The 17,508-nt window shown below is 27.2% G+C and overlaps 1 protein-coding gene across 2 annotated transcripts in view; it reads right to left on the bottom strand.

The window, feature by feature from the left end:
* The window catches only part of LOC107450205 (uncharacterized), a 69,081-nt gene that overhangs the window by 19,691 nt on the left and 31,882 nt on the right, over nt 1-17,508 (bottom strand). For both annotated transcript variants that reach the window (XM_016065951.4, XM_016065950.4), the window contains one exon: nt 15,393-15,470. In XM_016065951.4, coding sequence (XP_015921437.1) covers nt 15,393-15,470 — 78 coding nt within the window. The remainder of the gene's footprint in view (nt 1-15,392; nt 15,471-17,508) is intronic.

A 17,508-nucleotide genomic window follows, 5' to 3' on the forward strand; every position in this document is an offset into this window, starting at 1 on the left:
TCGGGATTTATCAATTAATGTTTGTAAGAGATTCTCAAATCGATAGATTTCATAAATTTTCAGTTCATTTAACTTCAAGGTGACAAAAAGCAGGAGAATTTTATTCAATTTCAGTTGGAGTCTAAAAGTTTCATTACAAATTGTGACAGACATGATTTATTAGTGCAGTAATTGGACCCAGAATAATCTATTGAAATAACCACATTTATTTAATTGGGGAATGAAAAAGTGCAAAAATTAGAGTCAGGAAATGTAATTAATGTAAGAATACTTGTTGAAATTGCATTTTTATCTAAATTTGCTTCTAACAATTTGATTATTTTTTTTCCCAAAAATTAGAAGTAATACTAATTTAGAAAGAAAGGATTGAGATTTATTATTTAATGTCTGTGGGATACTGAAATCAATCATAAATTTTTTCTTCAAGGCGAATCGATTGAAAATGTCGAAAATTTTGATTAGGAATATTGAGAAAAAATGATTGATTATATCTTTTGTTTGGTGCTATTAAAATAACGATGTTTTCGAATTTGGAATATAAAAATTTAAAAAAAAATCATATCAAATTAATAAGAAAAAATGAAAATGCTTCAATTGTAAAAATAAACTTTTCCATTTAATATATCCAATTTTTAAAGATAGTCTATAAATATTTTGACAAGCATTAATTGTAATATTAATATAAATATTATGCATACTTCATATAAATATGTGCTACATACAAAGGTAATTTTATTTCGATGGCAATTCTTAATGAATTTACATTAATGACATAACTTAAAAAGAATGGTAACAATAGTAATAATAATTAAAATTGTAACACAATCACGTAAAAAAACTTTCTTTATTATGCTAAATATTTATGTAGAGAAGAATAAGACATTTTACAAATGTTCCAGTTTTGAGACGCAAGTCATATAAGGGTTAACATTGTTAATTAGAAAGAATAAATTAACAAATATAATTATGTGAATAAAATAATGTTACATAATCAACAACAACTGCTAAATTGATTTAAAAATCAATTTTTGCATTAGTTGTGAGCTGAAACTAAAATGAGTGCATTTATTTCATTGCGTAATTCGTGACTTTAATTTGAAGCAAATATTGCCATGCATGATAATTAACACAATTTTTTTAAATTAATTTAATGTAAACGTATTAAAATATTAAACGATATTGCATACAAAACATTATGAGCCCAGTTAAATTAACCGTCTTTCTGTGTGTCCTAGAAATTAGCACCCACTTCGTTGGAAGTTAACAAACAATAATATATTGTATACACCTTCAATGCAATTAAACTAACGACAAAACGTAGGTTAATTCACAAAAAAGGCAAGACACGGGAAGGGTTGTAAGGCGTTTAAGTAATTAAGATCAACATTAAAAAACTCTCTTATTATTTTTTTTTTATCCTGTGCATATTTACATAATGTTTATCTGTAAATGCTAAACGTATTTCTAGAATACAATATGTATATTTATCTGAACACTTTGAAATACGTATCTATGTGTTACGCATCAACAGTTAAATTATTATCATAATAAACTTTATTTAAAACCAAAAACTTGAACAGCATAACCACTGCGAGCTTTCTTACTGCTTATAAACGCAATTGAAATCATACATCACCTTTCAACCTTTACCTACTCTTGAAGTCAATAGAACTTTAACTAGAGCGATTTTCAAGAGGGGTCAGTAACAAAATGCATAAGTGTTGTTGGCAGGTGTAAATTCTCCAATTTCTAAAAAGCCTTTATCTCTTTGTAAAGATGTTTTGTTTTATAGGATCTAAATTTTATATCATGCATAGAGGAATACCAAACTTCAGAAACTCTATTCGGTATTTGCGAAACTACTTTCCCACGGTAAATGAATTTAAAAATTAATTTTAGATAGCAGAAGGAAATGTCCAATTAATTTTTTTCTTTCAAATAACAAAATTAATTAATTGTTAAAATGATGAGTAATCATTATTGTAAGAGTGTCAGGATATTTCCTTTCTCGAATTTAAATACATAAAAAATAAATAACATCAGATAATAAGGTATAACAACACGGATAAACAAGGGCACTTCTCCAAATTTTAAAGATTATATTATAAATAAGGTATCAGGTGAGAAATGAAAACAATTGCGTATCAGAAAATTAGGTACATTTCAGGTAATTTCAAAAGTGTTCCCTGAAACCGCAGTCGGATTTAAAATCTATATAAATTGCGTAAATACCGTATTAGTCGCTCTGGATCTGCATATCACTTTAAACCATTCGTAAAAAATGTATCATAAACATGCATTACTTTCAGACGGGTCAAACTAAATAATTATATATATCAAGGAATATTTTTATCAGCTTTTAAACAGAACGTTGTTTATCTTACCTTTTAAAACTGAACGTATTAATTTATTAAAGCTTACAGCGTAATAGTTGAAACCTTACAAATTATGCAAAGTTAAGGCAAACTGTATTACAATTCCTTACATCCCTATTACAAACACTAATACAATTATTAGTTACAATTCTTTACATTATCAGCAAGCAACCGCAAAATTTTTATTTTTCGGAAAAATTTCTTCATCGACCGGGAGAATTTCCTCATTTATCAGATAAATTTGATTTATCAGATAAATTTATTTTTATGTTTTTTCCCCATTAAAACTTCACTTTCTATTTAAATTCTAATAATATTTTTTGCAAGTTATTCCTGACTATTCCTACTTAATAGGCCTAGATTTTAACAATTAGCATTAAACTTCATGAAAACCTCTAAGTTTACCATGCAGAACAAATTGTCAACTTAAATTTTGACAGCAAATGTGTATTTAAAAACATTCCAGGAATCTTTCTATTTATCTCGAATATAATGGCCTCAAAGAATATGGTAAAGAAGGTTTTTACCTGGACTTAGCCAGAGTCTGGAATTTTGAGGTAAACTCAGAGAGATTTTCAGATTAAACAAGAAAAGCCAGGAATTTCCCTCTGTGTTGCCTATTTCAGTAGAATATAAAAGAGCTGCATTCTGTTATGGCCAAATTTAAGACAAAGTTTGATCTAATGTTAAGTATCTAGACTAACTTCTCTTTACCTTTAACTTCCTAATAATGTCTGTGATATTGAATATGGATAAAAGGTAACTAAAACTTTTAATGTTATGGTTGAAATATTGCACTAATTCAAAAGAGGAAGAATATACGAAATGTATTTTCTTTTCAAATCGATTTTTTTATGTTCTATTTGTTTCATAGATCATAAGAAAACTATCAACATTATTTTAAAAAGATTTGCGTATAACTTGTAGAGCCATAGTAATTCATAAATAACACTTATCTAAAAGTAGCACAAAATGGAAGATTATTTATTTAACAATTTCTCCCGTATATTACACTCGTATATCAGCAGATAAACGATACAATGAAAAACAATTTTTAAATACGTATCGAGAGTTATTTCTGATTTTATCTCAACTAAAAGTACCTTTAAAATAACTCAATCATGAGCACGTCTCAATTAAATAATATTAAATCATATGATTTAATTATATCAGATTATATCATCTACACTTTCACTTGTAATTCACTGCAAGATGTAAAGCTGTTCAAATAATTTACATTTCCGTCTTTTTTTCATCAATAAATGTTGTGTTCTGTCCAAGACGTGGGGACCTTGATTGAAGAAGACGACACACCCTGGTTGATATGACCTCGTTGTCCTAATTTGTTTCGTATCATAATAAAGCAAAATTAGAAAAAATATTTGATGGAAGAGTTAAGACCTTGAATTTTCTTTCGTAGGTTAAGGTTGAGAAATCAAATCCTTGTCTTTGATGAAATTGTTGTCCAAGTAAAATGACATGCAAAAGACTCATTATAGAAGTCGCTAAGCAATTTTAATGCTTATGTTTCGATGATTAACTTTCTATCGTTATATTAAAAACTCCCATTGCAAAAAAGAAAATTAATTTTTTACACTTGTCTTGTACAACTATCATATTATTGAGACAACTTCCGAAAGCATTCTACTTATAAATACTCTAGTTTAAAGCACAGTGAATGAGACAATTTTTGACTAGTATTACAGAAATATCTTACAATAATATATAATTATAGTCCGCTATTGTTTGCTTTTATGATTAATTTTTGAGATCATGAGTGAAATATACTTTATGCTGTCACAGATGATACATTATAAAACGGGGAGAGATTTGTTTAGCACACAAGAGATTTGTTTAGCATTTGTTTTCACAAGAAATGGTTTTGATTAATGATTTTGGGTCGCAAAATATTGCTTGCAACTCTAATGGAAAATATATGAGTAACAAAATATTAAAAATGTAGTTTCGTACCTTCATTTGTATCTAAATAACCAAACGTATCAAAATTAAAAATTAAGTTATTTTAAATGCAATCAAACTGAGGTTTAAGAAAATAACATTAAATTTAAATTCTTTGTTTGGTTAAATAATCAGCGAAAAAACAAATGTAAAGAGATGAAAGTTACAATGGAAATTATTGCACAAATATTGATTTAAGCAAGCTTTTGAAATTCTGTTAAAATTTGAGAGACTTAAAATAGTGAACGTTTTTTTCCCATTGGCTACTTTGCCTACTTTACCTATTTTGTCGACTTCGTTTGCTTTAGGCAATATTGTGATATCGAGAAAATAAGCTTTTATTTTCAGCACATAGGTACTGCATTTAAAGATATTCATTTCTTTATTTTAGTATTTTTTAAATAACGTGAAGTTTTTACAAATGTATCTCAAAATATATTATTTACTCATTTTTTTATCTTACCTTAAGTATAATAATATAATATTTAAGAAATAAAAATCAATTTACTTACGAAGAAAAATAGTTTACTTTATATTTGATTTAGTTTTTTGACGCATTTATTATATTTTTGGTGCTTTTAAAAGATATTTACATCTCTATTGTTCTGTTGAACATTGTAAGTGTTCTTCAATTATGGCAAAAAACGGCAAATAACTTCCTTACTTGCATCTAATGAACTCATCTTAAGTATTATTCAATATAATTTCAAAAGTATTTCAACTTTGAATTTGGATGATTGATCTTATCTTATTAGATGTTGAATAAAATGTTCAGTCAATATTTCCAATATATCAATGGAATCGAATATTGAATTAAATGCTTAGGCAACTGCATACTTGAAAACGAGCGTCATTTTGAAAACATGTTGCCAATATTTCAGCAGAATTGGCTATGCATTGACATATTCAGCCAGATACGCATTTGAAACTGAGCACCATCTCGGAACAATGTTGGCTATATTTCATTGGAATCTGATATTGAACTGAATGTTCAATCAGCTTTCTGTTTGAAAATGAGCACAATCTTGAAAATAAGTTGCCAATATTTCGGTGGAATTAGATATCGAATGTCATATTCAGCCAGCTATGTATTTGAAACTGAGCACCATCTCGAAAACATGCCAATATTTCAGAGGAATTGCACTTTCCAGATGCACCTATACATTTAATATGTTACTTCAGTATCTTCAATAAAACAATGTCTAACTTCTTCATTTCTTTTCTTCATTTTTAATCAAAAATATTCAAAATGTCTTCTCTTTTTCTTAAGATTCATAAAACATTCTTCACACTCTTGCCACATCTTTAAGTGCTGCAGTATCTAGAAAAATAAAAGGAAAAAATGTAGACTGCGTTTTTATTACATTGTTATAAAACATATGAAAAAAGTATTTTAAAACTTAAAATGCATCATATTAAACAAATTTCAAACGAATGTGCATCTAAATACCTGATAAAAATAATGTAAGTAGTAGAGAGGAAAATATTTTTTTTTAGTTTTTGCAGAAAACACTGATTCTTTTAAGTTATTACAGCATAGAAAAAAAATATTAGAAACAATTAAAAACTTTTTTCTTAAATAGAAATTCAGAAATAGAATTGATACAATTTTATACATAAAGACAGACGTAGAAACTATTTCTCATAAATTTAAATTAAATTTAAAATTCAATTATGAATAATTGGGAGAATTTCTGAAGCTATTTAACTAAACCAAAATCGCAAAAAGATTATATAAAAAATATATTAGAATATTTCCAAATAAAGTTGTATTGGAAATTTAATTTTCATTTCTTACTTTTTTCAATTGCTCGAGAGCTAACTTTAATACATAAATATGGATGTCTCTAAAACTGAATGCAGTCTAAAAACTAAAAGCCGCAGTGAAAGTAAGCCATAAAACAAACAAATATTGCCAAGCGACTTTTTTGAAAATTGCAAACGATTCAAAAATTTGGAAATTTTATATTATTCACAGCCAAACGATAACTGTAACTTGCTAAAAAGTATTCTTTTTTATTTTCAGATTTTAGTAAGCATTTAAAATATAGTTTTTAGTGCTTTTTTATTGTAGTCTTTGTTGATTTCAATGCACTTTTTAGAGACACCCATATAAAAAAATAAATAAATAACATTTGCTTACCTTACGAAGTTCCGCCATTTTTTACGTTCAGACACTGTAGATGATTTCCAACTGATGCTGCAGGGAAGAATAACCTGAAAACTACTGACATTGAAAATTGAAAGTAAGTTTAATAACTTTCTCGGGATTTTAGGATTTGTGTAAACGTGTTTTTGTGAGATTGCTTATGAAACCTAATCTGAAAAGTGTTTTGAGTGAATATTTGTAATACAATTTTTCAGTTTTGTGATTGTTTTCGGGTACCTTTTCATTAAGAAATCATACTAGTTTTTATTTTGATCAAACCTTATTACTCTCCCTGATATTTTATTTATTTTTTAACTCAATTCCGTAAAATGTCACTATTTGGGCAGAAATGTTGAATGACTGCATAAGAATTGCTTGGAAATGTTATAGGCAAAGAACAAACTAGAGAAAGCAAAAGTAATGAGCTAGGAAATGTTTCAAAAGAATCAAAATTGCCAAGAAACTAAAGAAAAGAGATAAACTTTGTTTACCTTAAGCAGAATGCTAAAAGCAGTGTACAAACTTTTTTGATTCCATTTCTTGGTCAGATTCCAATAGATTTCTGATTTTAAGAAGTAATATTTTAATAATATAAAGATCAAAAGATCCATATCAAGAACAATAAAAGAAGTAAATTTGAATTAGTAGAAGTATAGAGGAGAATGAAATTAAAAGTAAATTAGATTATTAAAAGTACAGAAACAAAAAATTTTAGTTGAAAGAATTATCATGAAAAAAATTATAGCTTTAAAGTGAGATAGAGAGCTCTAGTAACCTAAAATAGAATAGTATTGTTTTAAATTTGAAATAATATTTGTAACTTTGAAATTTAGATACAGTAATATTTTAAGTAAGGGATATTTAATTTACAATTAAGTTAGAGTTAAAAAATAATACGATATAGATTAAAAATTTTAAATATTGTTTTCCACTCAAAACTTTAGGTGTGGTAATATTTAATGTCAGGAATATTTAATTTATATTCAAGTGTTTTGTCAGAAATAGAATGTTACAGTTTTCAAAGTTCAATCAATCAATGTTTTTAACTTAACTTGGGTGTGGCAATATTTTTTGTAGAGAATATTTTTTTAAGTTAGTGTCAGAATTAGTATGTCGTTTCTTTTAATATTTTATGCTGAATGATTTATAGCTTTTTTTTAAACTATATTTATTTCTAATCTATCAAAATTTACGAAAAAATGTTTTAAGATAAAAGGAATTGGAACAGGAAAACTAACGTATCGTACATACTAAATTATAATTTCTTCATAAGAAATCAGCCAGGCATTGAATTTTTTGCGTTCTTGTAAAATTTTCGAGTCAATTTCGGTAAGTAATTTATCTATTGTTTCTTCGTAGCAGTTGCAAGAGAAATTCACTTTGTGTTATTCTATATAAGTAAGAAACAAACAATCGATAGAAACGATGAAATACGGTGACTGAATGAGAACACAAAACAAAAACGAACTGGAGTTTTATTCGATTTATGGAATGATATTGACATAAGTACGAAGCTTAAATGGACCACATAAATTTTTGCGACACCTCTAAAAAGAGTATAATAACAAAAACTCCATGAAACATTGACCATATCTTGTGCAGAAAAGTTTTCTAAAACAATAAAAGCAAATCTAAAACATTGTGTTGTCTACTAGCAATGGAATAGATTCGAAATCTCTCTACCTACCAATGTAATATATATTCTTTCTTTCATTATAATTATAAATTTATTTCATAAGAGTAAATTTATAATTAATATAGTTTTGAATATTAATAAAGCAGCAAAAAATTTCGATAGGATCTCTAAAGATCTGATTGTTTGTTTATTTTGTCCATACTCGCAATTTTTAATTGAATGAAAAAATTGAATTTATGATACTTATGAAGCACTATCGTTAATTTTTTTTTTGAGTACTTAAATTTATTTTGTTTTGGTTCTTTTTCTAAGTTGTTGCTTATAATATTCAATAAAGAGACTTTTAAAAGTACTTTTTTTAAAAAGATCACGTAAATTACCTTACCTTAAATCTTCATTCCTGAAGGTAGGGATGCTACAATAGATTTAAAAAAGTTTACTTACCTATATGTTTCCAAATATTCAAATTCTGCCCAATAGTAACATTTTTTTAACTATTTCTATTTATAACTCGTGAGGTTTAAATCAAACTTAAAATTCAAAACATGATAATCTACAATCATCTATTAATAATTGTGCACTATCATTTGACGATTTGAGTAAGGAGACCAAATTCCTAAAGAATCTAATTTAATTAGATATGTAAATAACAAAATTTTTCTTCTTTTTTTAATAGAGTTTACTGACAAAATATTTACCAAAATATTTTGACCATTTTTCTCATTCTTTTTTTTAATTGTTGACGGAGATGAAATTATTCATGTTTAGAAAACTTTTGTTTTCTTTTAGCACTTACACTGTACATTTTTAATCACATTTATTTTGTTTTTACGGTTCAACAATTATTCTATTTTTATTATTTTTGTGTTTCTATTTTTTCGCAATTTCTTTTCGCTTTATTAAAAGTGTTAAAATAAAATACAACTAATAACTCGTACCAACTTACATCACAGTTTTAATAAATTATACTCTTAGAAATTTACAAATAAGATAGTATATTTAAATGCAAACGTAGAACACCAAGTCACTTAAATTGTTGATACTTTTAACGACTTTCCGTAGATTACACAATGATTTGGAGCCTATAAGTTACTCAGATAACAATAAATTTTAAATTTTTGTTGACTATGTTGTTTCTTTTAAATTCTCATTGGTTAAGACAAATTAAAATTCTTAAACAATACAATTCATTGAAATATAAAATTTTTTTATTATTTATATTACTAATAAAAATCCCGATACACCAGAACGCTTAATGAAGATAATTATTTTCTAATTATTCAAAAGCAATATAAATATAAAACGATTAATCAAAACTACGAGGCACTTTCTTTTACTGAATGTGAAAGCGAAATTATTAAAGCCCCATAATTTTAAAGATTATGCAACTTAACAGAAAAACCACGAAAATATAATCTGTTTGTGATAATTTTCTAAGTAGACTACGCCCAATACGAACATTACGCGAACATCACGTAAGCAAATTTTAAAAAAAAACTTGTTACACATCCGTAAGAAAGCTCCAGTTGAAACAGAAATGGATCTTCCCTATTTCTAGTCTCTACTGACAGACGAAAATTCCAGTAAATTTTGTCGCCTATTATAATAAATACAAAAACAAAATTCATTGAAAGTTTCGTTTTTTAGGGTTATGGGAATCTGATTTTACCATCACAGGAAAGTCCAAACACATTAATGGGTAAAATACTTCCTTCTTCTCAAGGACAAGCCCATTGAGACTTGACCCCTCAGTCTGAACATCTCATCAACCGTTTTGACGTCTTTTTTTAACATGTTCCTCCCTTCGCCTTCTACCCTTTTTAACCAGCTAGTGCGTGGTACAAAGTGTTTTCTTGGACTAGTAACGATGACGTCATTAGATGTGCGGTTGTGTTGTTTCTAATACTGATGCCATTCTCTGTTTCGTTTGGAGAAAAAAATGTATGCAATGTCTTTTTCTGAAGAAAAGTAAAAGCATTCTTCCGCTCTTGGTACGCTTGAAAGATCTCGTCGCATAGTGGCTTTCTAGCCTCTTTCTATGATTAAGCGGTGTTCTTTTAGTAGTTTAGGGAAAAAACACTCCTTTTCAAGGGCAAAAGCACTCATGTATAAATTAAAACAGTAACTGTTGATACGGTTTAAAGAAAATCACTATTAAACAAAAATTCATTTTTAGTTCTTCGAATATTCAATCGTATAAAAACATTGTTGTTTAACAGTGGATGATTTTGGATTGCATGATCATCAAAAAAGATAATCGAATAACAAAAATTTAATCTCCTGTTCATAAACAAATAGATAATTTGTTTTCAACTGAATAATTACACAAAACATTGTTTTTTTATTATTTATGAATACAACCTTTTATGCGTAATCTTAGAAATTATAATTTTTTAACTGTTGTTGATCAAGGGCATATGAGTTTATGAGTCAACCAGGAATAGCACGATTCATTCTAAAAATTTTTTTTGAATTTTAAATTGCAAAATTTGTATATTTTATGCTTTTTTAATAAAGTTATTTTATTGGCTTTATAATGCTAAGCCTTTTTATAAGAAATCAAACGCATGAAGAGTATTTTGCTATGTTTATTATTACAAATAATTATGTTTTTTTAAGCACTGGTCAAAAATAAAAACATTTCCTCCAATTTAATGTCTCAATTTTAATGTTCATACTCGAGAATTTAACTTGTATCATACTTGAGAATCAATGTTCATAATCGAGAATTTATGTTCGTACTCGAGAATACTACCAGAAAAATTCACCGGTAAAATTCTCCGTGTTTCTGGCTCGATAAGAAAAATAAAAAGATTGATAATTTTTACTAAAGTGCTTTGGTAATGAATTTGTAAAATTAACAATAACATATGATTTTATAATATATGATAAAATTTGGTAAATGTGGTAAAATTTGGGAATTTTATCATGATACCTTAAAGTAAGGTATAAAAACCATTTATTTTTTAAAATTTACTTTTCTTTTACATATTTTTTACTGAACTATAATTTTGAAACCAGAATTTCTGTAAATCGTTAACATATGAACTGAAAAATTACCAAATGAATGGTTTAAATTCCATATATTTTGTGCACATTAACCGGAATTAAGTTTTTTTTAAACCAGAAATGTAATTACTATACAGTTTGGTAAAGTTGATAGAGTTTTTTTTTTCTCGATGTTCGTGTTAGATCCAAATCGCTGGAGTTAGTGAATTATCTATAAATGCCAAAATTATGTGTAATTTACCAAAGAAGTCATTGATTATTAATTAATTAATTGTAAACTAGCTGAAATTAACATATTCGGATTTGTAAATTTTAAATTTTCAATTGATTATTTTTTCTGGATGATTTAAAATTCGAACAACATCCTACTTCTAAATAAATTTTTAGTAATAGGACGACCTTTTATAGGGACTTTTCTGACCATTCATTTATACTAACAGGATTGATATACTGAAAACTTCCAGGTCAAATTATGATAAAAATACCAGCAATCAAATGGCTAGTACTTTTTACTGTAAAATCCATTTTTTCCACAAAAGGTTAAAGGATCAAAAAATCTGATGTACCGTAATTTTTACAATACTTACTGCAAAATCAATAATTCACTTTATTTAAATAAATAATACTGTAAGAATTACGGCATAAAATTTTACTGTTGCTGCTCTCAGGATGCCATTACTATTTACTATAATTAAAACAGGAATTTCGTCCACTATGCTAAGAATTTATTTTTCATAGTTTACGCAAACTCTACAAGAAAAAATTTGAATGTCTTACATAAAAATTCTTAAAATCATTAGGCAGCTTTATCTATATATTTAAAATCTTGTACTAGGGTTCCTTAAAAATCAAAGAAACCGAAATTTTTCGTTTAGCTATAGATATTAAATAAAAATATAGCACCAAAAATAGTTAACAACCTTTTGAGATACTGTTAGAACTAGAAATTTGCGTTTCCGGCATAGGTAGTAAAACAACACTCATATTTTATCCTAGTTAACTATTTTAGTAATCACTCTGTAATCGTGAACGACGCTAAATGTGGTGAAATCGTGATATTCTTTTAAACCCATTACTTATTTCTTTAAATATTTATAAAGTTTCTTATTAACTATTGTTAACTAATCAAAAAAAGATAGTTTTGTTGCGACAAATCCGAGCGAAACTAATGTTGTTTCTGAAATACATTACATGAGACTGATATATAGTTTACCTAAACTTAGAAACGTGATTGAAACGTGAAAATCACGGACAGTAGTAAAGGCGCTATGCGTCATTGGTAAAACTGTATCAAAGTTAGAATAACCTGGTAATCTTGTACTAGGTTTCCTTAAAAACTTAGACAAACCAAAATTTTTAATTTTGCTATACTAAATAAAAATATAGCACCAAAATCAGTTAACAATCTTTTAAGATACTGTTAGAACCAGGAATTTGCGTTTCCGGCATAGGTAGTAAAACAGCAATCATATTTTATCCAAGTTAACTACTTTAGTAATCGTTCTGCAATCGAGAACGACGCTAAGTTTGGTAAAATTGCGTAATTCTTTTAAACTTATTATTTATTACTTTATAAAGTTTTCTTATTAGACTTTATAAAGTAATAAATAATGAGTTTAAAAGAATTAGGCAATTTTATAAAACTTAGTGTCGTTCTCGATTGCAGAACGATTACTAAAGTAGTTAATATATTTAACTAATCGAAAAAGGATAGTTCTGTTGCAACAAATCCGAGCGAAATTAATGTTGTTTCCGAAATACAATACATAAGACTGAAATATAGTTTACCTAAACTTAGAAACGTGAAAATCACAGACAGTAGGAAAGGCGCTATGCGTCATTGGTAAAACTGTACCAAAGTTAGAATAACCTGGTAATCTTGTACTAGGTTTCCTTAAAACATTAGAAAAGCCAATATAGCACCAAAATCAGTTAAAAATCTTTTGAGATGTTGTTAGAACCAAGAATTTGCATTTCCGGCATAGGTAGTAAAATAACACTCATATTTATTCTAGTTAACTATTTTAGTAATCGAAAAAAACGTTAATTGCGCTAAAATTGTGTAATTCTTTTAAACTCATTATTTATTACTTTATAAAGTTTTCTATGTAGTAAATATATTAACTAATCAAAAAAGGATAGTTTTGTTGCAACAAATCCGAGCGAAATTAATGTTGTTTCCGAAATACGTTGCATAAGACAGAAATATAGTTTACCTAAACTTAGAAACGTAATTGAAACGTGAAAATCACGGTCAGTAGTAAAAGCGTTCTGCTTCCGTTGGTAAAACTGTAACAAGGTTAGAAAAGTTCTAGCTTTAAGAGGCTATTTACTCAAGATACAGTGCAATGGACCAATAAAAGTGAAACTGAACTGTCTCAACAAGTAGCAATCAACTGTGATGATCCGTAATGATTCGTTAAAAGTTTTTGCAAATGAAGGACTTTTTCCTTTACGGTATTTGTGAATTTAAGTGTTTACACGAAGCAATTACCGAAAAAGGATTTTGACTTTTCACTGAAAAAATGAAGATATCGTAATACCTGCGTAATAATCGATTGTTATTGCAAGTTGTAATAGTTCTTAAAGAGCCATATACATAATTCATATTAAATTGAAAGGTTAAGATCAATTTTCGGTGTAAATGTTTTTATTTTTTTATGGTTTTATATAATGTTAAAAACTTTAGAGTCAAGGTTAGCATTAGTATTGGTAATTGCAAGTTAAATGGAAAAATACACCATTTATAGCAAAAACAAATTATTGTTATCCCATTATATTTAATGTCATTTATTGCCGAGTGTAACAGGGCATTCACGAATTTAAATTTTTTTTATAATTAAAAAAAGTGATATTGTAAACATATATTTTTCACTTATAATTTTGATTACCTTCTCCTAAATCTATTAAATCTGAGAATCCAATAATGATCCAAATTAAGGTGTTATATGGTTTTGTCATATTGCTATAGGACGTGAAGATATCGTAACACCTGCTTAATAATCGATTGTTATTTTAAATTATAATAACTCTTAAAGAGCATTATACCTAATTCATATTAACTTGTATGGTTAAGACCTATTTTCGGTGTAATTTGTTTTATTTTTTACTGTTTTACATAATGTTTAAAACTTTTAGAATCAGGTTGAGCATTAATATTGATAATTACTAGCTGAACGAAATCATACACCATTCATAATAGAAAAAAATAACTGTTATCCTATTATATTTAAGGTTATTTATTCACGCCTGTAATAGGACAATAAGGAATTTATTGTTTTTTTTTCATACTTAAAAAAATGATTAATATAGAAAAAGTATGTTTTTTCATATATAATTTTGATTCCCTAAACTAAATTGTTAAATACTAAAAAAAAATAAATAACATTACAGTGTTAAATATGAATTGATATATGAAGTTAAATATGAATTGATATATGAAGTTAAATATGAATTGATATATGAAGTTAAATATGATTTGATTTTTTAAAATCATTTTTATGATATATTACGCAAAAACAACAAGAGTAATTCAAATTCAAATGCGATTTGGTACTACAAAAAAGTGCCAAAAAAGATGTTAATACACAAAAGAACGTTTGTGTAATATGGATCGATTTCTATTGACAAATCTTTGCGTACTTTACTTTAGGGTTGAAAGAGTATCAATCTGAAAAAGAAATGCCTAAATGACATTCTTCAATAAAGAAATATATTTCAAAATTTTACGCTGAAATTTTTAGAGTTCGAATGGGAATCTGGAATTGAAGTGCCTAAATTAACTCTTTTTATCAAAGAAAACATATTTTAGCATTGTACACTCAAATGTTTTATTTTTAAAGTTTTACACGTGGCTAGTTCTATACACTAATTTTAAACCTCTGCATAACACACACAAACACCAAACGACTTTGAAAACACAATATAGTGCTCGTAAAAAGTTCTTATTTATAAGAAATAAAATCATAAATCCCCTTTTAATCACGGCTTACATTTTTGGCAAAGCACTGGGTTCAACGTCGGAACAAGTTTCTTCGTTCTTCAATCACGTAAAGTACTTCTCAAAACGAAAATTTTAAATTATTACTGTCGCGGTCAATTATTCTTCACCGCATTGTGCACCTGCGTTCAATTTTTGGTTTAACATCTGTCACCTCCTGTTACGCAAGAAGGCAGCACGCGATTGACTTTGATCACTTATTGCATACAAGTTGATCGCATTTATCTTTGATGAACATTAATTATTATGGAAACAGTCTCTTACCTTACAACCTTCGCACGTGAAAGCGCCAAAATGATACCCCGCGGCTGGTTCACCGCAAACTTTACACAACTGGTTCATCTGAAATGACAAAAGAAAACTGTACTTTAGTAACATAGCGACAAAAATCAGCAATCTAAAAGAAAAATAGATGAATACTACCCATGGACAAAGAGACCAAAGACTATCATAAATGCCTCACGCAGAATTTAAATTTAGTTCTATGCAAACATCATGCAGTAAGTTTCAATGAAATGGGAATTTTAGTAATATAGCAAGGGGAATCTAAAATATTAAAGGAAAAATAAATTAATGCTATCCATGGACAAAGAGACCAAAGACTATCATGAATGCCTCGCGTAGAATTTGAATTTAGTTTTATGCAAGCATTGTGCAATCAGTTTCAATGAAATGGTAATTTTAGTAATATAACAAGAGAAATCTACAATCTTAAAGAAAAAATAAATGAATGCTACCTATGGAAAAAGAGACCAAAGACTATCATGGATGCCTCAAGTAGAATTTAAATTTAGTTCCATGCAAAACTTACGTAAACAGTTTCAATGAAATCGGAACTTTAGTAATATAGCAAGGAAAATCTACAATCTTAAAGAAAGAATAAATGAATGCTACCCATAGACAAAGGGGCGAAAGACTATCATGAATGCCTCACGTAGAATGTAAATTTAGCTTAGTACAAACTTTACGCAATCAGTTTCTATGAAATGGGAAATTTTTTAATTCCCCATAACTAAAATGAAACAACGAAACATAACTAACTCTATCATAACTAAATAAAATAACAAAATGAAACAAATGCAGACGAATACACGAAAAAGTAAATAAAATTTGGAAAATGAGGTAAAATTTGATTATTTTATCATACCTTAGAGTAGGGCATGAAAACCATCTATCTGGTTAAATTTACTTTTCAGTTTTTTATTTGTTACTTAATGTGTGATAATAAGAACCATAATTTTGAAAACTAGAACTTCCGGAACCCAATACCATATGAACTGAAAATTACCTAACGAATATTTTAATTATCATATATTTTGGTTTTTGATATCAAAATTATGTTTGTTTGGTAATGCCGTAACCATACGGTACAGTAATTTTACCAGAATTTGTTTTCTCCATGTAATTGTAAAGGGCAGGATTTACTTAGGGAAATTCATGTATGTAAATATAACAAGACTAATATAGAAACTTAAGTTAAGTAAACCCAAAAAAGTAAATCTAAGATAAACGAATGCCATATGTAAACATAAAGCTCAGGTTCACGCATACATCACAAAGAAATGTGGTACTAAACTGAGTTACTTATGCTGTTACTTTTACTGTTATTATGTTACTTTTATTTCAATTAAAATATATTGATAAAATTAATATATCTCTTTGATTCATAAACCATGCGAATTTCATTTTTTTAACCCTTATTTTCAAATAAATAACAAAGCAATAACAAAAAATAAAACAAAAATAAATTTGAAACTTAATCTAAACTCGAATGTGCAACCCTTTTTTATAAAAGTGCTTTTTTTTCTTATTTCTACTAAATGAAAGACAAAAAGTAGAAGGAAGATTTATTATAAAATAAAAGTAAAGATTTAATGCAGAACGTTTGTATTAGTAAACTTGCTAAATATATCTCAAAGATATATGCAATTCAAGCGGCACTGTGAATCTGCGGATCACAACTTTTATAGTAATTGTTAAAGTTCGTGATTGTGTTTGAAACAATCAGAGATAATTCAAGTCTATGTTTTTTAAATTAATAGGACTAATAAAACTGCAATTAATATTGAAAATTACTAGTAATAAATATCAATTTGTGTTCGACATTAATTACTCTTGATTGGTGTTCAACACTAATGGCTGTGCATGGTGCTCAATATTAATTACTCTGATCCATTGTGTGGGAAAATGATAAAAAATAAAAATGATGCTATTACTTATTTGTTTACAAACTTGTGTATATTAGCGTAAATATATTTCCGTTAAAAAGGATTTGTTAAAAATAACGATATTCTTAAAGACATTGTTAAAATAACAAACTTAAAACAAATATCATGACCACGGTCCAAATATTTCTTATAAATGTTTTTGAAATAAAATT

The sequence above is a fragment of the Parasteatoda tepidariorum genome, chromosome 12 (genome assembly GCF_982258835.1).
Source record: "Parasteatoda tepidariorum strain Cologne lab strain chromosome 12, Ptep-v5.0, whole genome shotgun sequence".
NCBI lineage: Eukaryota > Metazoa > Arthropoda > Arachnida > Araneae > Theridiidae > Parasteatoda > Parasteatoda tepidariorum.